This window comes from Ornithodoros turicata, chromosome 5 (assembly GCF_037126465.1).
Source record: "Ornithodoros turicata isolate Travis chromosome 5, ASM3712646v1, whole genome shotgun sequence".
Classification (NCBI taxonomy): domain Eukaryota; kingdom Metazoa; phylum Arthropoda; class Arachnida; order Ixodida; family Argasidae; genus Ornithodoros; species Ornithodoros turicata.
Window position 1 is genome coordinate 3,389,581 of NC_088205.1, and position 24,267 is coordinate 3,413,847.

The following is a 24,267-nucleotide window of genomic DNA, read 5'->3' on the forward strand; positions in this document are numbered from 1 at the left end:
TTAGGAAAAAACTGAGCTGACCTGTAATGATTACAATCAGTGCTAGCCAACTCGATCTGTCGTTCATAATAGAGACATCATATCATATCAGTTAATCATATCAGAGAATCATACCAATGAGATAATAGCATCGCATCCTTGCGATATCGGCCAGCATACACCACTACAGTCTTCCCTCTCCGCAGGTCGGAAGCGTGTTCAACTTAACTATGCCCCGAGCTGTACATGAAAGTGTGAATCATCATCTTTTTTTCTGTGAGGCGCAAAAAAGGGCCATGCTGAGTAAGCGCAGTGGGTGGACGTTCACAGCCGAACAAGAAATGCTGGTGGATGTCGTAAATAACGGAAGAAGGATGCGGGCAATGCAAGTGGCGCGTGCAAAGCGATTGCACAAGATAACCCTCAGTGCAAGCGACGCATGAATGAAAAATGGCCTGTTTTCTGGCGGTATGCGTAACCGGCGTTGAAGCGGAACTCTTTCTTGATATCGCATCATTTGTATTTTTTTTATGGTTTACACGAGTCTATCGTATTATATTCATACCTGTTTTTACGTAAGTCACCATTCCGGGTGAGAACTTTTGTGCTGCGTTGCTGAACAGGGAAGGAACATTTAACTTATTCGCAAAACACGGTTCCAGTGTGTTGTGCTGGTCTCGAAACGATAGAGGAAGAAGAGAAAGAGTAAAATACAGAAAATGATAAAAAGAAATAGCATCGGCAACATTAGAAAAATGGAAAGGGAAGAACAATGCACGCAGACGTTCCCTTGCAGATAAAGTGCGCAAGTCCTTAAGCAGTTGGAATGCATTATATTGAAGGTGCGACGTTCCTCCCCAGTCATGGCCGATATCAGATAGTTGTGAAAGACGATATTTTCCGTGTATATCCTGCATTCCAGGCTTCACAGCAAACAGCGTAATAAACACCTAGAAAATATTTGGTGAATAAGGGGATGATTCGTTGATTGATAGAAAATCGACGAAAAGACGCAAAATACTCTGTCACTGTACGTGTCTCCGCAAGTGAGGCAGCGTGGGAGAAATCACGTGCTTACGACTACCAATGGGAATGGCCGTCGTTGTGGCTATTTATGGCGACGTTTATGCAGTTACAATAGCCAAAGAATATAGCGGCTTTGCTCTACGTGCGTATCGTATAGGGATCGGTGGCCTACGCACAGTTGCGTCCAGCCATTGCGAGGTGTGCCACCGGTGCAGAGACCGAGATCTAGACCCACATGGTTGCTCATTCCTGTTATTTTGATTTCTGCAAGGCTAGCGCCCCTGGTGGAAATCGCACACAACTCCGTGGAAACCGCCATGTTGACATCGTTGTAGCCCACTCGAAATGTACGGAGGGAGCAAAGCTTGCGCGGCAATTATAGTCTCGCGCAGAGTTTTGCTTTAGTTATCTTTTGTTATTTTTAATCTTATAAATGCGACATTATGCGCCACCGGAGGTTCGATCGTCCCATGAGCAGGCAACGCATCACGTGCGCATGCGCGTATATTTTATCTCTGTAACACCCCGTATAACTGCTTGTAGTCAGAGAGCACCAACTCATGTGCGCTTCCGTCGCTGTTGCCGCTTGCGTCGATCCCGTCGTATGATTGTGTGCATGAGTGAGAAAAATGTAAGAGTGAAAGGGGGGGATGAGAGAGACAGAGAGTGGTTGAATTGTCCCTTCAGATGACGTGCCCTTGGAAGTCGCTGGTGAGGTGTGTTAGCTTAGCTGAATTGGTAGAGCCCTGTACCGGAAATCCAGAAGATGCGGGTTCGAGCCCTACAGCTGGCTAACCCTTTCTGTGACTTTTACAATTTGTGGCGTTGTATGTGTTTGTCCTTTCTATGCTGTTCCAGCCTCAGAACATCAGTTCTCCCATGTTCATGTGCACTACTTGCGATGTACGCGTGGGGACGGATGAGGAACAATACGGGACAGCTTTACTTAACACCAACGATGTTCTTTCCATCTTTGCAGTGATATCGCAGCCGTTCGAAGTGCGTGCGTACGACGAGTTTGTCACAAGAGGGAACGGTGTTGTCTTTCGATGTCACCTGCCATCCTTCGCAAAAGATGTTCTTACAGTGGCCGGATGGGTGAGGGATGATGGACTGCTCATACATTCTTCCATCACAGAAGGTAAGCCGCTCCTCAGTCAAACATCTAACATCAATATACATGCTTCTATAGACGTATTCAATTTAAGAAGGAAAAGAAATCTAGCCCGTTAGTTCAAAATACTACTGCGCCGCGGAGAGGATTGCTGGATACAGAGAGGTCACGCTCGCTCCTCCGCCAGATAATGTAACTCATCATACTGACTCTGCTTCCATATTGGCTGTTAAGACTGACCACATTAAACTATGACCCAGGTCGCGCATTCAACCCCGGAAGGCTTAGTCGTGAGCCCACCTCTGCACTCTAAGAAAAAATGGAGTAAAACGGGGAGTTATTGCAGCTTCTACTCCCTTAGTCTGCAATTACTCCCCATTTTAGTCCCCCTAACCGGACATTTAGTCCCGACATTTACTCCCCAGGACTGCAAATTGTCACTAAACTTCGCGAATGGTCTCCTGAATGCAACAGTCTTCGTAAATATGTGCCCTTGGTCAATTTGAACGACATAAGGCTGTACATAACTCAGACAACGTAGCGATTGTCCAGCCACACAGAGTCAGAAACAGTTAGCGCTGCTTTCTTCGCAAATTGTGCCCTATGTATGGCGCAAGATTTTATATCACTCGATGATTGATTGATTATTTGATTGATTGATTATTTAAAAGAAAACCAGGGAGAAATTGAACTTGTCTCCTGACCAGTTCTGCTACTCCCAAAACAAAACAACAGACAAACAAACAACCCAAAACAAACAAAAGTATATCACTCGATATGTCACGGTTGACGGTTTGATTCAAAGTATTTTCATGTGTGCACACGAATTATGTACCTCGGGCTCTTACAACAGCGCGTGAAATGCAGCCTGCACTCTGTGACATTCATTTACTCCCGTGCATTTACTCCCGAAAGGGACTATTTTTTTGTGGCAATACATTTAGTCCCCAAAAGGAGTAAAAGTACTCATTTTTTTCTTAGAGTGTGTGAGAACGACAACGGCGAGCTGTTTCAGAAGCTCCACCACCGCCACTATGCTGCGTGGTGACGCTGCAGTGGTGGTGCTGGTGGTGGTGGTGGTGGTGGTGGTGATAGGGCTTGCCGTTGTCGGCCTCACGTATGTGGGCAACGTCACGACTCACGCCCTGGGGAATGCGCGTCCTGGGCCGACTTCTAAGGGAACTGTGCCAACATATGTCTGAAAGCGTCTGGAAAAACCCCAGACAGCACGGCACGCTGCAGTATTTCTGCTTGCACGCTATTCCTTTTCTCCAACGGCGTATGTAGTTGACGAAGTAGATTTCTTTTTCTTATTAAGTTGAACGCGAGTATTAACGTGTTACAAGTGCTAATGTGACAATGGTAAAAACGCGGCTTATGGATCTACGTGGTGCTGTTATGACAATGATATCGGAAGAACGCAAAATTAGGTGTAGACTCTTAAGCTCTGCTAAAGAAGTGGTTAAGTTGGAGTGAAGTCGAGTTCTTAAAGGATTCAGCAAGTGACGTCTGACGCCGCTCGATACCCAGCTTCGTTCATCAATCAATCATTCAGGATACAATATTAGTATGTATGTAACGCGCCTTGTAACTGTGCAATTCGATCTACAAAAACGCCCTGAAAGATTGCGTAACGCGAATTTCAGCGGTAGCTGTTGCGTGTTGACGCTGACACTTTTATTGCTGATATATGCACTACTACTTTAGAGCGACGAGTACTGCCTTGTGATCTGTAGGTGAGTGATTACCGGGACGAAAATAATACTAAAACCGGGACACTTTTCAGGACAACCCATCTCTGAGTATGTCAAAACTGCTTTTATTAGCTTTAGATTACTTTAACTTGTTTCGCATCACCGAAACCGAGGGTTTTGTGATACAACCACAGCGATTTCTCAAAACCTTCCTGTTAACAGCTACCGCTGTAAAAAGCAGTGATGAGTAGTGCGGCTTTACCTTGGAAGCCCGGCCCGATCAAGTGGCGTGACGCTATCAGGTCCGTGTGACTCACTGTACTGACCCACCGCCACGTACGTCTCACTTCACGCTGAAAATAAAATTTATTTTCTACGGACGTGGCGCGGCGCTACTTGTGGCGTGCTCTCCATGTCACGAAGTGACGTCAGCGTCACTCATTCACTTACGTGCTCGCCGAAGAAGGGGGAGGGTTTCTAGAGGTCGTGCATATAAATTTTTTTTTTCGCTGTGCAGAATAGAATAGAATAGAAATAGAAAATAAAAAAAATGAAAACGTAGGTCGCACTGGTGCGACCAGCTGTTCCAGGACGTATGAAAACACGGTTCAGGTCAGCTATATGGACATCATTCTTGGCAGTTGTCAGTTGTACAATACGCCGCAGCGAATTTAAGGTGGGGACTTTCACTGTTCCTGTAATGCTCGTGCAGCCTATGCGTGCGCACAATGCGTTATTCAGTTACATGTTCGCAATTTATAGTTTTTGAATGTCAATAAGCAAACGACTTGAAGACCTATAAGCTGCTTTACTAGCACTACGCTGAACCCCGACGGACGCCTCAGATAGCGTTGCATTCGTGCTGATGAATGTTGAGTTCACATTCCGTTTCTGTGAGGTCTTACTCTATCTTTGCTTATGCATTTGTATCGTCAGCAAATATATTGGTGCGCCGAGCATCTCCCTCGTGTGCCTTCCTTGAGAACGTTGTCTTATCTATGCCAGTCTACAGGTTAATATCGATGATATCGAAACATTCTAAGGATTACTATACGTCCCCTTAGACTCCTTCCAGCATCATTTCATTCGGGAGGTGCTACGATAGGGCTGTTGTTCCTCGCAGATTTCCAATTTGTGTCCAGTCTTTTCCGGCAACCACAGGTCAGTCTTAATACACTCGAGGCGCGACATCCTTGATTCTCCGCACGTTTAAGACTCACAATGGCTCCTGTCTAATTCCCTAAACGGGAGTGGCCACCTATCAGGGAACGAGAAGACGCAAGAGCATTTCGCTGTTGAGTGTCCCTTCTTTCATTTGTGTGTTCTCCTTATTGCGTGTTCTCCTATTAGCTAGGTCTAGAAAATGGCATTGAAGGCTAACCACTCTTTGTTAGAGATCTTGCGCTCAGTAGGTGCTGAGCGCAAGATCTCTAACAAAGAGTGGTTAGCCTTCTTCAAAGGGCTTTATAACGGAATGCACGAACGCGAATAACCGATACATGTCAGTGTTACAGGCGTTCTATCTTTCGCTATGGACATCGTGCTGTTGTGCAGGATTGTCTCAAATCATTCGTGGTTAGGCGGCTGCTGTTGAAACAGGTGATGGTGGTGGTGGTGGTAAGGCCGGCTTGCCACTTTTAAAACATAACTTCACCGCATAACACGGTCCCAGCCGACCATCATCCCGAGTACAATCGTTCTCTCCTCTGATATATTGAAAATATATGCCCTGCCCGCGTGCGCCTTTTTGTAACATTTGTGCAGTTATATTGGTTGTCACAAAAAGGCGTACGTACCCGCTTTCCACAGATCACACGAGTGATAACGATGTCATGCTGTGCCACGGTTGGCCTTCAGTGTGTGGTTAAGTGGCTGTGGTTACGTTCTATTGTAGACCTGGAATCCTGCTACCAAGTGTACCGGCAACGGTATACCGCATGTGCGTCGTGACAGCTGCACTGAGTAGAACGGTATCACGAACAGGTATTTCGGTAACACTACGCAAGACAAGAACACTATAAAAATGCCTGCGGGCACCTCAGCGTTAGAGTCGAACCGACCTCATACGATGGTACTTCGTTGTTTTCATATGTTTCTCTGCCGGTTTTCCTTTTTTTTCGAGTTTCTGCAGGACCTACCGTGAATCACGTTTTCTCCCTTATTTACCCGATATGTTTCGTGTCATGATTACGAGGGACACTTCGAACGCATTGGACCGGGCGACCCGAAGCCCAAACTGCCCGGAAGGCAACGGCGCGCCTTGTTAGTCGTCGCGAGGTACATCGTACATAAAAAAGTTCTTTACTGACAAGGAGGGGAATGGAGGAAAGCATCGACCAAGAAGCCAGAGCTGTCTCCTAGCCTACAGTGTTCCCGCCATCTCCATGAGACTGCCTGATACCTCGGCCGCAATAAAATAGGCGATCCATAGGGATAGATTCCTCCGCCAGACAGCATTTTGCCTTTCGCGCAAGAAAGTCGCGTTGCTGCCTTTCTATCTTCCTTATTTCCGTCACAGCGACAGAAAATGCATCTCGCGCGAAAGACGGGCTGGCATCGCTGTTTTGATGCATGCTGGCGGGGACCGATGGAATGGCACCGATGCAAGAAATGTCGCTACGGCCTCATAGATGTTGCGCTATCGGAGTATTGATTGCACGAAGATGTAAAAGTTATAATTTACAATGCAGACGGAAGAACAGGAATGATATGTATCTATTAGATGGCCGTTTACATGATATCTGCAAAGTGTAAAAATAAAGTGCTGATAATGATAACGGGTGGCTTTTCGCCTTGAGATAAAAACGAACATCAGCAACGCCACAGTGTTCGGTACATTATTACATTAATTTTGCCCACCTGAGGGTTCCCACCGTATTTTTGCCAACCGTAGTCAAATTCCGTGTTTTCTTGAAATTCGCACATTTTCTTTTCTCCACATAATCTCACGATCATTTTCTCAATTGTTGAGTAACGAGCGCCAGAGCGTCAAAGCCCACTGGGAGTTCATACGCTGAAGAAAGCGAAATTCAATAGCAGTGTTAAAGTGGTAATGCAGTTTTATTTATTCCTTTCTTGTATGTCCTCACTGTGCAAGCGCTTATGGCTGGAAGCCCAGATAATCTCAACTGAAAGATTACTGAGCTCTGCTCATTGAACTTCGCCAGTCCTGCATATTTATTTCACTCGTTTGCGAAATGTTCGCCAGTCCTACATGCTGAGAACCGCTGCACTCGATGAAATGCTATATAACATTATGGTGGTGGTATGATGTTCTGAGGAAGAGGAGAGAGGTTTGCCTGCTCAGACAAGGCGGCAGGTTTCACAAAGGAGTGATATAACGTTATAAGGTATAATGTACGCACACGATTCAAGAACCTTAAGTCTTTTCCCAATCTCTGCAGATGACACCTGACAATGTCGTCCCGTCGTTATTCCTACCACTCTCACGCCATCGCCCTTTTTGACAGTTTCCAAGTTTCTACTAGCCTCCCATCAGAAATACAACGAAATATCTGAAAGATCTCTGCTTCCTATACCTAGACGCATATACGCACACTCCATTTGAAATGTCTACCACTCACGCCCGTAGATAGATTCCTAACGGAGCGCTTCGTCTTGCGACTCGAGATTCCCCAACGCGGCATTCCGTTACATTTAACGTCACGTCAAACGGATCAGAGTTCTTCCCCCTTTCCCGCATGCTCCTCTCCTCACGAAATACAAGCAAACGGCAATCGCTCTCGAACATCGGCAATGTGTCACCAACGTCGAGGGATTGAGACCTATAAATTCTTTATCTTTTATTTCGACACCAGCGGCTCCTCCCTCGAGAGGCAATGGGAGCATTACACCCCGCTGTTGTTCTTTGTTGTTCCTTTTATATTTCCTCACCTCTTGGCGAAGACTGTTTGCTCTGAGACGCGTCGGCTGTCACTGAGAGAACAGGGATGATGGCAGGAATCAATGGCTGCTGCCTCGGGTGGCTGGTGATATGAGGGGCTCCTTCGCTTTCCGATCCATAGTGACTGACCCCTGATTGATCTCATTGGTTGCGGTTGTTATGAGTTGGAGAGTGGGAATGCAGGACACGATGCGTATGGATGTGAGAAATAACGAAGCAAGGATGATGGCTGGTATTCGTTTGGAATGCGGGTTGCTCTAGTGGAGACAGACCACAACAAGAAAAAAGTTGTAGCGGGTAATTGGGTTATTGGCTGCGAAAAGGGAACGCGAAGTTCGAGAAGGCGAAGGAGCCTGGGAGATGAATTGGGAGTTGTAGCTTGGAAATAAAGCAGTCGTTGTTGTTGGCTTGGTGGCTGTTGTGAGGGTAGGATTATAGTCTAGTTCAGTGTAACATGGATGACTTGACGTGCGTGCGCTTTTTGTTGCTTTTCGATATTACGATATTTACATACTTTATTGACCATTCGAGAACAACGTCGCACGGGGACGGGGGAAGCAGGGAAGGGGTATAGTTGAATGAATAGTTCTAGTAGTTTAGAGTCGAAGGAATGAATAGTAGCGGAGAATCCGGAAAGAACGGTACATTTATTTATTTATTGCGCAAATAACTTGACTCGAAACACGACCTCCGTCGTCTATCTGTTCTATTTCAAAAGAAATGTTCGTAGCTGGGCCAGAAACGATAAAGAATTTGCGCTGTACCAGATCTCGGGCATCACAACAACATCGAACAAAAAATTAAGCCATCACAGTTAATCACACCATGTCATATAGTCACGATTTATTGGCCGTCGTTGTTCATTACAGTTACGCAAAACAAAACGACAGTTTAAGTGGAATACACTAAAGCTTCTTCAGAAGATATTTGCCGAAATCAACTGGCGAAACATTGTGATTTTGTGCAGTACAAATAAAAGGCTCAAGGTCATCGGCATCACGAATAAGATACGGTAGCATATTTTCAGATGCTTATATATGCGCTTTCCCATTCGTCGTCCATTCCTCAAATGCTTCCCTTATAAGTGCGTTGGCATGATGGTCGCAGATGTTGGTTGGCATCTACCGGTGACGTATACGCTTTAGCCGCGCCTTCTCAATTATAATATTCTTCTTTTGTCTACATTTGAACTGCACTGTAATATTGTGTTCCTTACGATCCCCTCATCAGCAGCGACAATGTCGTTCGCTGCCCGTCACATCCTCTTTCCTTACACTGATTGATTGATTGATTCCTTACACTCTACAGCACCTGGCACATTATAGAGCCCAAAACGGCAACACATGATAACGGACACAGTTTCCTTTGTTTCCTCTTTGTTTTTTGAGCATTGAGATTTCTCACATGGACCCTCCTACACTGTTGTTTTTGGTGCCAAGTTTTGTGGTGATGTTTTCATCCATTCCGTTTCCATTCTGTTTAAAGTGTATAGATTTGTGCAGCTTCCCTTTCTCTTCTGAATAACGCGTCCTGGAGTAGCCAGTCCCGAGCGGCTAACATCTCCATTTTTTTCCTTTTACAAATCAATGAATCAATCAATCCTTCAGCCTACATAAACGGTGCATCGAACTGCGAAACAAAGCAAAAGCGTGGTCGGATTCGTCTGCTAAGGAGTACGATCAAGAAGATCTACCGTTTTACGATCTGGGCGGAAAGTTTCACGATAAACTGACGAAGCAACAGAATCAGGAAAATGTGCGGCAACATCTATATTCCCTATACCTTCCTGCTCACGAGAAAGAATTGGACTTCCAAATCGGATCGCCTTGCAGCATCAGGAATGATCCGCTTTTCAACCGTTGAATATAAGAGCCTTATTTTTTTTCGCACAGGAGGAGCATTATTGAATAACGTTTCGTTAGCGATGAGTTGGCCCCATTCGGATTCATATTTCACGCAGGCGTAACTTGTCACCGTGCGCTGCTCACGATGCGTGCTCGAATATATAGAGGAAAATTGCAGGGGGAAGGAATGTATCTTCTCCACTCTGTACGCAGTGACCCGTCGTCAAATGAGATTTCCCTTTTTTTTTCGCGGGCATTGTTGCAGTTATAGCGAGAAGAAGAAGAAGAAGAAGAAAAAAATTCTCTACCTTCCCTCTTGGAATGGGTCTCTTGAGATGCGTTCACTTCTGCTACAATGAGCATTATTCGGGTAACAAAAAAGTTATTTTGTTGGAGAGGGGTACAATGAGAATTGAAGAATGTTCTTATCGCGCGCTTCGTTGGGATCCCTTTCTTTCACTTCTTTTTCTTTTCTTTTTTTTACTTTACTTTTCGGTTCGGTAAAAGTAGAAGAGTCGCTCGCAGGCGAATTGATGATGACTGTGTGGGGATGCGAAAGTTCTCCTTTCGCGATGTTTGGTCAGAAAGAACTGATAGAGAGCGAACCCAGAAACTTGTTGCTCGTTGAGTGGCGAAGCCACATTTGTGGAACGACAAGCAGCCGCTCCTTGTTCCTGGACATTTTGTTCATTTCCTTGATTGCATTACGTATGTATCAATTGCTCTCGGTCGTTCACTCTGCGTGGTTGCACGGAAGGTGGGGCTTGTCAACCTGCTTTAAAGGAGCTTCTTTCTCGCGCTCCTCACCACGCCTGCACTTATTTGTATTAAATAAACTCGAGCACATGTACAGACCTAAAAACCATAAAACGTCGTGACGTGAGCTTTCCGTATTATATTCATTTCAGGAGCGCACCTGTCTAAAGCAAAACACGCACATCCACATCGCCTACTTCGTTTCGTGCAGTCTGAAACAGTTACGAAATTTTGAATGAGCTGTCGCGTACCGGAACCAGTTGCCGTGCAAGAGAGTCTTGGTGCTCTCAGGATACGCCACTCCGACATGTGTGTCACTTCCATGCACATAGCGCAAATATTGTTTCTCATTCTACATTTCGAGAGCTGGAGCTCTTTCGAGAGAAGCACCGCCTCGGTGACAGAAACAGACATCGTTGCTGATCCAATTCCGCGGCAATTTCTCGTACGAATATCGTCACGACTTGTTCACAATTCATATTGAATATTTTAGAATGTCATTCGTATGGTAGGCTGCGGCGAGAGTGTAAGGTTTCGTCCGGGCTGGCCTCGCTTGCATGCATATGGTTGGACGCAGATATAAACACTATTCTCTTCTTAATGCAGACGACATAAGCAAAGCCTCATGTAACTGCTACGTGTGGCATTCGACGAGGATAAAAATACTGCCGTATCCTGTGTATATATATGTCTGTGGTATTGTACACATTGCTACTGTAATACTGTGGGGTGGGGTGCGGTGGGGGGTAACGCTGCGGCTTCGAGCAGTCTGCCTGCCCAGTCTGGCGCACATTGCTCGAGGAAAGAAGGGATAAAAGAGGTGTAGAGGGATGGAGAAGGCTCACACGCCCTATTTTAATAAGCTAGTACTATTGACAGGCTATATGAATAGGTTACCGTGAACCGCTTAAAACTGGATTTGATACATATGTTAATATCGCAAGTAGAAAACGGCGACCACTTGCAGTGTACTTGATAGACACTTGCAAAGTTCACTCGCGCTTCCAATGTTCGATTGAAAGGAGGAGCCACATTACATCACTCCTCTGGATACGCTATTTTTCTCTTTCGTTCAATGAAATTTCGCATCATCAACAGCACTGCGTCTGCTACAGGTGATGCAGACAATGCCAACACTTTTTCTTCAAATCAAATCAAAGCAATCAAAATGGTAAAAATGTGCGAGGGAGTCCGCACCCGTTGTTTATTCTCGCTTCCGGTGAAAATTTGGCCCACAATATTCCACAGCTAATGACATACCACGCGAAGTGCCGGACCATTATTTTCATAAATATTGTGTCAAATATTGTGGCTCATGCAAAAATGCGCTAACGGGTCAGTATTCCTCCATCAACGAGCGGCGGGTCTCTAACCGAATCTTTGGAATCTCATTTATCCAGTGTTTGGAAAGTTTATTATGCCTTTCTTCTCATCATGTTTATGTATAACAATAATTATTTACACAGTTCAATGTAATTAGTTAGCTTACAACACCGAAGATGACGTTCTCAGGTTGAACACGACTATGTAGGAAGAAACTGAGACATTTCCAGCGAAAATTTTCTTAAACTGCTAGCCTACCTTAAATCGAACATACAGTTTTACCATGTAATTGGAGTGAAGTATCTTGTAGATATCGTGAGCAAGCAGTATTTATTTCAAAAGGTGAAGGCATATTCATTACAGCCGAGTCAGTACTTGTGCTTCGTTGCATAGCAACGGGCCAAGAAAGAAAATGTAACAGAGGCTTCGGTTATCTGCAGTGATAATAGTGCACGGAAGCAGTCATAAATCATTTGACTACCATTAAGCAGTTAATCACTGGGTTATGTTAATCCATAAGTTCACCAGCGATATGGCCTGGCGGAATGTAAAGTACTTCCTTTGGTGGGTCGGCCGAGGAAATGCATCCATCATGAACGAGAAATACGTCATTTATCAAACGAGAATCTTGCAGGCCTGAAAGATGCATGGAAAGCCTCACATTTAAGATGTTTGCAAAACAGCTTTTGCGTAGAGGTAATAGTTTAGCCCAGTCGGTAACGTCGGTGCGGAAGGTAATTTTGAAGTTTAGGACGCTCAAAGTTCATGCTTTGCGTAAATAATGTGGTTACGATGCCAAGCACATGGGAAGTGCTCCCAAAACATGTAGGAAAATGTTGTTAGGTTGTATTATTACTTGAAACGTTAGTCTACTAGCATGCGAAAAATATAGGTTTCGTGAAGATATACAAGGCACCTCTCAAGAAACGGGCCAAAATTGCCATACAGGGTGTTGTTTAAGCCTTTACACAAATTTTATATAAAAAAAACTATGAGAGCAGCATAGATGTCTTTTTTCCAGTTGATGGTGATGATGATAGGAAAAAAATGGAGATGTGAGCCCGCTTACTGCGGGACAAGCTACTCCATCCTCTGGAATACAGTATGCATCTACAAGATGACTAAGTACTTCAAATTCAGTAATTAACCGTTTAATTAGAGAATTTCAGGCTCGAGCGAGATGACAGAATGGGAAACAATCCTCGTTGAAATCCATTCTATATTTTAAAAATTAAGAAGAGAGCGCATTAAGAGAGAGGCTTATCTGGTTCCGGTAAGCGGTTTATCTGGACAGCCGATCGCAGGGGCAGATCTATACCCTCGGTTTTGTGTGTGTGTGTGTGTGTGTGTGTGTAAACTGGCGTTTTGGGCGCGATATTTAAGGATTTTTTAAACATGAAATGGTTTGCAACTAGGATAGTCTCTCAATCTGCTATCTTGCTTTTGCCCAAAATGTCATAATTAAAAAGTTCATTAACGAATTTTAGCTAATTAGTCATCTTGTAGTTTGTTTATTTAGAGTACATCAAAGGCCCCACAGGGCATTACATGACGGAGTGGCGAGTTCCTAGTTAGAGATAATAACAATACTACAAGTTATCAAAGCAGTGAGCGAAACACTATACACATTAGATAAGAAGATCTAAGAATATTAAGTTGCTTGACAACGACAAGTTACATGACAGGCATTATAACAGAGCTACATATTATCGAGACAGTTATCAGAACACTATCAAAGAAGATGAGTAATAGTACTAAGCACCATCAATACCTTAACGACAAAGTGAACTACATGTTGTGAAAATATAATAACTTATGCAAGGATGAGTACTAACGAAAAAAGATGACACGACAGGCAGAACGCAATCAACTCCTTCACCGACAAAATGAATTCTCCATGTATGCCGTCCAAGTGGTAACACTGAGCTATATGATATGATAGCTATATGATATGATAGCTATATGATATGATAGCTATATGATATGATAGCTATATATGATATGATAGCTATATATGATATGATAGCTATATGATATGATAGCTATATGATATGATAGCTATATGATGAAGGTGCCCAGAAGATGAGTTATTCCTTGCTGAAACGAGTGAGGATCTTTATCTGCAGCCATGTCACGGGGAAGGTCATTCCGGTTTGGAATTACACGTGGTAAAAATGATTCAGGAAAGTAATCGTCTTTACAGAATGGACACATTAGTTTGTATGGATGATGGAGACGTGGCGAACTATAATCGGCACTAGACAATAAATCAGCATGTAAGTCAGCTGCACACTTTCTTCGAGAGGATGTTCGCCCGATTGTAGAACTCAACTGCAAAAACGACATATATATGTTGCTCTCATAGGTTTTTTTTACAAAAATTCTGTAAAGGCTAAAGAAAAAAGAAAAAAGAAAAAGAACACCACGTATATCCACGTTATGTTTCCCCTTCGAAAACTGCACTGCATATACCAATTTGTGATGTGGCCTTCTTTGACGTAATATTGTTTGAACAGCCAGTGGCAGGCATAATGAGCTTTCAAAATTCATTTTTTTAATTATTAAAAAGTGATTGGTCGTGTAAATTAGAAAGTTGTACAGTAGACCGGTAAGGCCATTAATTCGCAAAAATTGAAACTGTATCACGCTTCTGGTGGTGCAGTTTATGATAGGGGTGGAAATGCAAAAGTTGCATGCGGAGCCCCATCTAACATGCGGCCGCTCTTTCGTCTCTGCCTCTGCTGTCTCACTCTCTCTCAATCTACTGGCTCGCTGTTCCTTAATGCACGGTGCACCGCACACTTTGAACTGCCATATACAGTGACGAGAAAAGTGCCGCTACCGCGCTTGCTTCTATTTCTTCGTTGTCTCTCCCTATACGTCGCCGTCAGGAACTTCTGGGAACGACAAGGAAGATAAGTTTTCTTTTTGGATATCATTACATAACAGAGCGACCGGCCTCGGTGGATCTGTCTAGAGTCACTAAATACGCTTATTTAGTGACTCTAGATCTGTCCGTCCACTGATCTCAAGATAATAATAATAATTTATTTCACCAATGACACTTGTTGAGGGGATACAGAGAAAAAGCTGCAAAAACTGCAGCTTCACGAGGTCTGACCCCCCTTTGTACACTCGACAGATACAACAAAGCAATGACAAATAGTCAACCAGACAATGCAAAGCGAACAGCAATGACAAATAGCAAACCAGACGAATTACGGAGTGAGACAATGGTAATGAACACAATGCATTAAGATGCATAAAACAAAAAAGCTATGAGAAGACACGAAATAATATGACTATCCTAGTGAACATACATGACGAATTGAAAGACAGCTGATGTTAATGTTGTTTTGGATATGGGAATTGATACGTCGTGGGAGATTATATGAAACCAACTGTGAGCCATAATTAGTTCGTGCACACAGTGTGAAGTAGGGCTCATTGTAGCGTAGTGAATAAGAGGTTAATCTCCACTTAAATTGGCTAGGGCTAGAAAGATGTGATTATTTTGCTTTACTGAAGCATTACGGGCTTGATCCCTGCCGAGGACGGCAGAAACCTGATGACATGCGGTAGAAGTTGCTTAGATAGTCTTCCGCGACGGACGCTAACTACTTGTGCTGAGATTTGAGTGGACGTTAAAGAACCGTCAGGTGGGCAAAATTAATCCACAGACCGACCATTTTGTATCGTCGCTCAGGATCATGGCTGTGTCGCGACACAAAGCCACAAGTTACGAATTATTATAGCATTACAGAGCGGTGGTATACATAACGTACCGCGGAACGGCAGCCAGTGCGTCTATAGGAAGATTGAACACAGCGGAGAAGAGACACAAAGTGGTCACGCCCATAACAAAACTTTGCAGGACGCGCGGATCTATCGCATTTTTCCGTCTCTCATATAGGGCCGTATAGGAGCTGGCTGCAGTACCCTTTTTTTGCGGATTACGGGACTCACCCACCCATTTTTGTTCATTAACGAAATAAATTGTGATAGCTCACTAAGGCTGGCGCTGACTGTAAAACAACATTACGTCGATGTAGGTCATGTCGCAAATGGGATTATTCAGTGTAGCTTTTTAAGGAAAAACGTAATCGTTGATTTATAAAAAAAAAAAATTGCCCCCTTCTCGTGAGGTACACTGTATCTGCCTCATTGCGGAGCGCATAGGTTATTTGCTTAACAACAACAACAACAACAACAACCTTATATTTGAATGATGGTGAGTGATTTGGTTAGTTTCTATACTAGTTCAATTTTTATTGAACTAACTGAGTTTAATTAAAAGTTAAACGTTACCATGGCCTGAAGACATGGCACAGTGCAGTTCAAAACCTCTCAAGAATAATCGCTTTTTCCACAGACAGCAATGGCGATGTGCAGCGGCAGAGAGGGCGTGTTTCACTGGTCAATCTGGATTGGATTCGCATGTTTCACTAGACGTTCGAGTTCTCCGGAATAGCCGGAACTGAAACCAGTCACTGTCGTCGCGTTCCATCTTGTGAGGCCGGGTAACAGCGAGAGTTGGGCCGATTAGCCGAATTTGCCAGATGTGGGCTACGACTTCTGCCATGCTCTTTCCTGGAGCGCGATTGTTTTGGGCTGGTGGATTCGGGATTCGGTCACACAGGGGTGACACAAACCCGCCATTGTTGTAACTGCCCTCAAGCGGGTGCTTTTGGCAAAATTGCCATCTTGTCCTGGTCGTACGTCACAGAAAACGTCATTTTGAGGTCATGTGACTTTGTTTACATGTCGTTTTGCCGCTTACCGACATATTTCCGTCGTCATAACGCCAATAGATGAACGTATTTTGCCAGCGGCGCTTCTTCTACAACATGGTAGCCCATTTCTCCTTAGTTTATGTACATCGCATCGGCTCAGTGACGGCCGCAGCCGTCATCCCATCTTTGGAAGTCGTCAACAGTACGAGGCCTTACGTGCAAAACTGCGCATTTTACTGCGAGATTATCGGATAAAAATAATTACCCTGGTCGAAAGACATCCAAAACGTTGCGCATAAACAACAACCGCATTATGTACAAACGGTTTGGCCGCCGATCACGGACGCCGCCATCTTTAAGGTCACCTGTGCCCTGACGTTTGCTGTGACGTGCGACCAGGACCTGTCCGGGATGCGTTGCGTTCTCCCAGCACGCTTTCGTCTACGGAGCAATACATTGGATGGCACCCCTGTGTTCGGTCACCTCACCCCGGATTCTCTTGCTGTGTACATGATTCGGGGGGCTCGCTCTAGGTTGAACAGCCGAATTTGCCATAGGAAAAGTGTGCGGCCAACACTGTCAGACTTCCTACAAACGTTTGCAGTTGGCAACAGGACAAAGGTGCAGGCAAGCGGGTACATGTTGATCACACGGAAGAATCCCAGACAGGGAAGAAAGAAGACGACACACACACACACACACAAAGGGAATCTGCTATGTTTGAGATCGTGTGCGTGTCGTCTTTTTTCTTCCCTGCCTCGGGTTTTTTCCGTGTGAGAAACTTTACTAAAGACAATGATGCGACTTGGATAGAAAAGCTCTTCGGCGCACAAAAATCTGATTGGTCGGATTCTGCCGTACCGTGAACAATGTCGCTGAAGAGTACACGTGTAACTTTCGAGATTGTGCAGCCCTCTTACCACAGGGGAAAGAGCTGTACAAGTTGCGAAGTATGTTACTAATTACTTAGGCCAAGCAGTTTGGTTTAACGTGATACAAATACATACAAGCGGCAAATTAGCTCTGCCCAATTATGTAGTCAGTCCTGCAGCACTACCAGTCAGTTATATCTTCCTACACCGACATAAAAAAAAAAGACAAGCAAATCGAGAACAGCATAAACTAGATGCATCTTCGGGCATCACACCGGACAACACGCTGAATGAGGGTCATCGTTGTCCGCAATTTTACTGCGAACCTCTTCTTGAAATGATATTAAAACCCTTTTAATGTCTCGTGAAATTGTTCATCTTATTTATTTATTTGCCTTGTTACCGTAGTAATTGCACAATTTCAGCGTAACGCAAACACGGTCTAGCGATCGTATGGTGGTGACACACTCACGTGATGTGTCACGTGGCCCTGTAAAGTCACGGACGGACCTACAAGTTGGTTGACCCCGTAAAGATTTAGTATCACTATTTTACAAGAGTGATACTATATGATGAACGACAGTTACAACCCACAAAGTGACCTCGGAATTGACAATAGTCGCAAACACTAGGACGAGCTGTTTATCTTGTACCATGCCAACAATCTCTCGCTTTTGTTATGAACTATTATGACATAACCTTTCCCTGTGGGCCATTTTACACACCCAAACTTATTTTTCCATACCATCAGCGTGCACGGTGAGTCTATAAATGTCCAAGACCCTCGAAGGCATCATAAACACTTTCCCCATCTTCTTTCTCCTGCCTTCAATATCTCGACGAGGAAGATGAAAAGGGGAAAAAACATATTTCCACGTCTTACCGCTCGATTCTGAGGGCGGAAGTGAAACGGCAAAGCGAGAAAGTTTTTCTCTTTTTTTTTTTTTTTTTTTTTTGTGGTGGCGATGCTGACAATTCAAGTTGCGCGCGTGTACTGGAGGTTTTTGCGGACGTCTTCTAACGCGGTTTTCGCGAAGATCACGTGGGTCTGTGTACTCGAACGGGCAGTAATATTGAAGACGGAGGAAGAAGGAAGGTATACACGATGGTAAAGACAGGGTGTGGAAATACAACGTGTCCGCTAAAGGTTATTCGTAGTTTCGAACGTCTTCCGCTGATCTACTCGTATATATCATTTTGGGAGACAAAAATAGATTTCTAAGTAGTGAGGCATAGAAGATCAATGTCGTGCAACATGCAACGGTTCGTTTTAGAGGCAGAAACCTCAACAGCTTAATTCACGTGCGCTGAAGTAGGGGAGGTAACAATGAGAGAGAGAGAGAGAATAGAAATAGAAAGAAAAAAATGGAAAGGTAGGTCGCACTTGTGCGACCAGCTGTTCCAGATTTTTATTCTCAACACTGTCTACCGTTACAGGTTTGATAAGGGGACCGCGAGGCAAGCCATTGCTTCTGACGTGTATCTGAGTGTGTCGGAGATTTCTAGCCCACATCATATAACCCCAGGTGGTCGAAATTATCCATAGTTTTACTCTGCGGTGCGTCCACCAAGCCTGAGCTTGAGCACAGCAACAACGTCCTTGTTTCACATCTTTATCAGTTACCTAGCAACATTTTAGGGCCACACTTACGATGTCTTTACATCGGCTAGACTCTCGCCCTCTCACTATAGCAAAGTAGCCTGGTCCATGGTCAAATCGACTCAGCAACGCACTACTCTAAAAGCACTACTAACCTTTTTGGACAACTTTGGTTCTTCGTGTGAGGATCATCAAATTACGGCGAGCAATGGGACGGGGTAACCATCACCACCAAAATAAAGTTGTCACCAGTACAACGGAGGAGCGTATAGCAAATAATACTGACGGAGAACGAGAAGAACTTGGCATGATACGGAAGCAAGTCATGCTTGGTATGAAGCGACAACAACAACTACTTTATTTGCTGATGATGATGATTGGGGAGTTTCATAATAATACGAAATTGTAATTTCGAATAATTACGAAAATTGGTTTTCAAAATACAATTTCGATGTATTTGACGTATTTTGTTATACGAGGGGCATTCAGTAAATGACATTAAAAGTTTAATTAGGATACTGTACTGTGCATTGTATTCACTATGTTCTCGTTGCATAGGATAGGTCAGCTCTTCTAACTGTTGTTTTTGGAAGCCCCGGCGTCCCGCACGTATAGTCACGTGACTGCTGCGTAAAAATGGCTCCCCCGCTGGAACAGCATGCCCTTCTTGGTGCAACAGGCAGTCCTCCGTTTTCTTATGAGCGAATGTGTTGAAAGCTGATTATGGTAATGCCAGTATATCACTACAGCAAGTCTATAAATGGACGCGTAAGCTCGCAGAAACCAACACATATGCTTTGGGCTCGTGTCGTCCCGGTAACCCGCACACTGATGTAACGGCCGAAGCTATCGGAACCCCTCTTTTTTGGAATTGCCAGGGAACACTTGTTGAACATTAAATTCCGAGGGGACAAGCAGTGAACAAAGAAACATATTGCGATCTCTTGGCGACACATTCGAAGACCGCCATCAGAACAAAACGTCGTGGACCGCTCGTAGGAATGTACTGTTCCAACATGACAAAGCCCTCCCGCATGCATTACTAATGAGCAGAGCATGGATTTTTAGGCAAAAAAAGAAAACTTGTTTTAGGCATTGATGACGAAAGGAAAAGGACACCAGCGCGCTGGTGTAAAGTTGAAGTGGGAAGCATCACCTCACCTTAAGCTGGAGGAACGGGCCTCCTGACTACTTCGTTCCTCAAGCTCAAGGTATTGCTTCTTTTGCTGCTATTCGCTTTAGGTACTAAAATTGACATTATAAGCAGTATAACTTGATTTTTTTTTTCATCTGTAGATCAGGAAGTGCAAAAACAATGAATAAATCAGTTCTATCCGGAAGAACAATACCGGAAATGGGAGTTGTGACTTTTGTTTTTTCTAGTCTTTTTGCTGCACGAAATGCAGCCATTGCCACCGGTTCCACAACACCTCTGAGAAGGACTTGTCGCGGGCAGCAAACCGGCGATGTGCGAGATGGGCTACCAGCATCGGTATTTTTAGTCGAACGCAAAAACTTCTTAGTCCTCAAACGTTGCTTCGCCTTCTAGATGTCGTTTTCGGCATCAAATGAAGAAGTTAAAAAAAAGCTTCCATGATTCTTCTAGATATAAACAGGCAATAGCTCTGCGAGCTCTAGATTGAAACAAAACCATTACGAGAAACATAGATAGAATGGCATAAATGCAGGCTAGATGGTGGCTAAACTCCATGTGTTGTTTACGTGTCTTGCCCATCGGTCAGGCTTGCCTATCATGGCCGTTACGAAACGTGCCTATGTTTTACGATAACGACCCGCGGAACAACACAATGCTGGAAGGGAGATAAATAACGAGTAAGAGACTGTACCGAATAACCGATTTTCAATTCTCAGTTGACACTGTTGTTATAGGAAAATTTATTGACGACAACACGCGCGAAAGTTTACATTCCATCACCTTTGAGACATTTGTTTATTTATTTATTTACCCTCAGGGCCGTGAGTTAGATAGATACTCGCTTCTTTCGAGCAATCGATGGTTTCAAAAGGACGCGTGTCAATTTCGCCTGGACAATGGAGTTTCGCCACCGCTTTAGGGCCAGTTTAGGCATTTTACGATGTTTAATCGGAGTTTTAGGTGTCTACGCCAAAATAGGCACTAATGCCGGGATAGGCGTTTATAGGCACTATCAAATCGATTCAGGATTTTCCCTAGCAACCAGTTCGTGCTCCTGTATTGAAGAGGCACTATTAGAATCACACGAAAAAAAAAAGGGCATTTGCCTAGGAATCCGCGGTCTACTTATGAGTATACTCCAGCTATGAGTGATATCCGATATTACAGTCTCCCACATCCGCCATATTCGCGTGACGCGGCATCTTCCACGGACTACGACACATTCAACTGTCTCAAGGAGGAGTTTGGTGGCCGGAGGTCTGGTTCCGATGGAGCGCTGCATGAATAGCAACATATAACCAGTCCAAAGGCTGAGCTTCAGTTTGAATGTTACAGAGACTTCTCTGCTAGAAGCAGGTGCTTCCCTAACGATTGCACACCTCTATTTAAAAGCAGGGAGACCACGTAGAAGAATGACGCCATGTTTTCTAGAATATCAGGTTCGATTACCCGTCAGTACAGCACTTAAATTTACTAGCTGAACCATCCTCGTACTGCGCAGTGTTCGTATATGGGCCTCTTACCCATCGCAAATATGGATACATCTACAACAGGGGATAGGACAAATTCAATCGCAAACTATACACAGAGAGAGGCGTGGTCAGATGAGAAAACTATAGATGTTCCGATCGGCAGCGCAAGTGAGCGACAAACAAACACCGCGGGGGGCGGAACATTGGACATCGCACAGCGAAACGACAAATACGTGCCTTCAATATGAGAGCGAACGGTACAGGCGGAAAGACAAACTCGTGAAGACAGAAAGAATGCCTCGAATTCCATTCCTTTGCTTGTTTGCGCTGGGCGTGTAAACGATATCGGAAGAAGGTCGCCCCCCCCCCCCCAAAAGAGACACAAGAACCAAAATACGCGTTCGAACACATTTATATACATTTAAAAAAAAAAAACAGAGAGAAGAAAGTATTTCAACAACGTGAAAACTAATGCCCGCCGTAGTTTCGATAACATTATCCAAGCAGTGCAAAAGTAGCAAAAACGAAAGGAAGAATAACGAGAGCACTTAACCTCAAGATCGTGTGAAAAAAAGAAGAAAAAAAGTAAAAATAAATACATAAAGTGTGCGGGGGCAAAGAAGTCTAGGGGAAAATCTATATATATGCAAATTACGGTAGTCAAACCGAAAAGGCGGGGATACATTCCGAGATATACATCCATATTTTATATACGCGAACATAAATAACATCTGCTGAAGGCGCGCTCAGCTCGTTTGCAGCTATGTGGTCTGAGCACGAAATTTTCATAAATTCCATCCTCATTTGCATTGGTGTTTCCCTTCTCCCAATTTTCACTTCCTCTCTTTTTTTTTCTCTTTTTTTTTTGCTATTGGTATGTGTTTCGTATTCCATTTCTTCTTCACTTCTTTTTTTTTTTCTTGTAATTTGACGTGTAAAAATGCGAAGCGTGGTATTAATTCTTTTTTGCTGACGCTTAAGCGTGAGGAGGTGGCGCTTCAGGAATCATTAAAAGCTTACACAGTTGGCCCTCCTCACACCTCCCTCGCCGCGCGGTCTATCCCGAGAGACCTCCGGCGCCTTCGAAAAACGCTGAATAAGAGGCTACGATAGCGTTAAATGTCCGCTAACACATGGGAAAAGTGAACTCCCTGTCAGAAGGAGAATCTACATTCCTGTTTTTGCTTCCCTCTGTGTAGAACCGGGGAGTAGCTGAGAAAGCAGGGGTCCAAATTAACATACCGTCCTCTTGCGGTTGTCTTTTACGCATTACTTTGGTGCGGCGCTACGAAGAGCGATTCTGGTTAAAGCGAATAAAAAGGGAGATTGATCAATCAATCAAGGAACAAAAAGAGATTGATCAATCAATTTATTCACACCTGTAAATCCTCGGGAGAGGAGTTACATGGGAGGTGCAGAGTATGACACTCGTAAATATGCTTTTTTGCCGGATGCTTTATGAGTGAGGACGTTCTGGTTTAATTCGAATTCGGTTTCGAATTCGTTTAATTAGTTCGAAGTTCCGAAATGATTCGTGCTGTATAAAAAACCGTGTACTGCGGCCCGGGAAAGAAGCCACGTCCTACTGTGATGAATATTGCCAATTATTATAGTACGCAAGTAGTAAGAGTTTAAATAATTTTCAGACAAGCCTATAAATAACATCATATTACTGGTAACCGGGGAGTTGCAGTAGCTTTGTTCAAAGGGCCCTCTTGAGTGGAAGTGAGTGCGTCCCTACGGGAAGGAAATAAAATCACTACTCAGCAAAACGAGACCCAGCCGAACAAGATCCCGTATAACAAATAATGCTTAGCACTGAAAACAGACTCGTTACAACGTGACGAATGTTCCAAATTTTGCACAAACGAGATCTATACTATAGCACAATCCTACCCGTAGCCTTTAATAACCTTTAATCTGGACCCATTTGCAGCCAAATATGAGATCATGCCCAATCCTAGGACACGTACAGATAATCCGTTTCGAATAGTAATGCAGAAATTGCATCGCATATGATTTTTCCCGTGGCTATCATATTATATGACATCATAAATTGCATTACATTTTGATCTACCCGTGCAATCAGTCGATAAGCTTCTATATACTCCACATAGGAAACGACTGAACGGAGAACGATATATTCCTTGAGGTCACAGCTGCGGGTTGCCTCAGTACAGCGAGCTCTGTGGGACAATATCCAGTCGGTCTCTTTGTCCAGCTGCAAGGGTACGGTTTAATTGGACTGCATACGTCTCCTGGTCTGGAGCAACATAATGGAGATAATCCATTTAGGGCGACTTTATTGTGACACTTAGATCCTTCCCTGATGGAATAATCGACTTAGCGTCCTCTGTCGGACACGGAGACTATCCTCACAATGCCCGTGAACACAGGAGCAGGCCCGAGGGGCGCCGCCTCTGTGTATGTATAAAAGGACATAGAAATAACGGTAAGTGGCTCTAATGCGGTAAGTGGCAAAGTTACTGTCAAGAACTGCGCATGAACCAAAAGTCAAAGGTTGCCTGACGTAGATTACTCTGGCGAATAGTTGCTCTGTTTAGTGTGACACTGTGGTCTGAGCCACTACGAAGTTTGTACAGAGAGGAACAGTCGGAAGAATACGCAAACAGCTGACGTTAGGCAATGTCGGAGTAGTTTATTTGCATTTACATATTAACCTCCCATTGAACTTTCCTCTCACTTAATTCAGTTTCTTGCCCGTTATGCAATATTCCCTCACCCAGCCTGAATCATTCCGGTCTCTTCGAATGTAACATATACTCCCTCCACG

The 24,267-nt window shown here is 44.1% G+C and overlaps 2 protein-coding genes across 3 annotated transcripts in view; one reads left to right on the forward strand and one right to left on the reverse strand.

Moving 5' to 3' along the window:
* LOC135393807 (cell adhesion molecule Dscam1-like) overlaps positions 1 to 24,267 on the forward strand; it is a 326,980-nt gene that overhangs the window by 164,560 nt on the left and 138,153 nt on the right. The window contains exon 3 of the mRNA XM_064624088.1: positions 1,985 to 2,146. Within this exon, the coding sequence (XP_064480158.1) occupies positions 1,985 to 2,146 (162 nt within the window). The remainder of the gene's footprint in view (positions 1 to 1,984; positions 2,147 to 24,267) is intronic.
* Positions 1 to 24,267, reverse strand: part of LOC135393809 (uncharacterized) — a 207,583-nt gene that overhangs the window by 102,980 nt on the left and 80,336 nt on the right. The gene's annotated exons all lie outside the window — the stretch shown is intronic.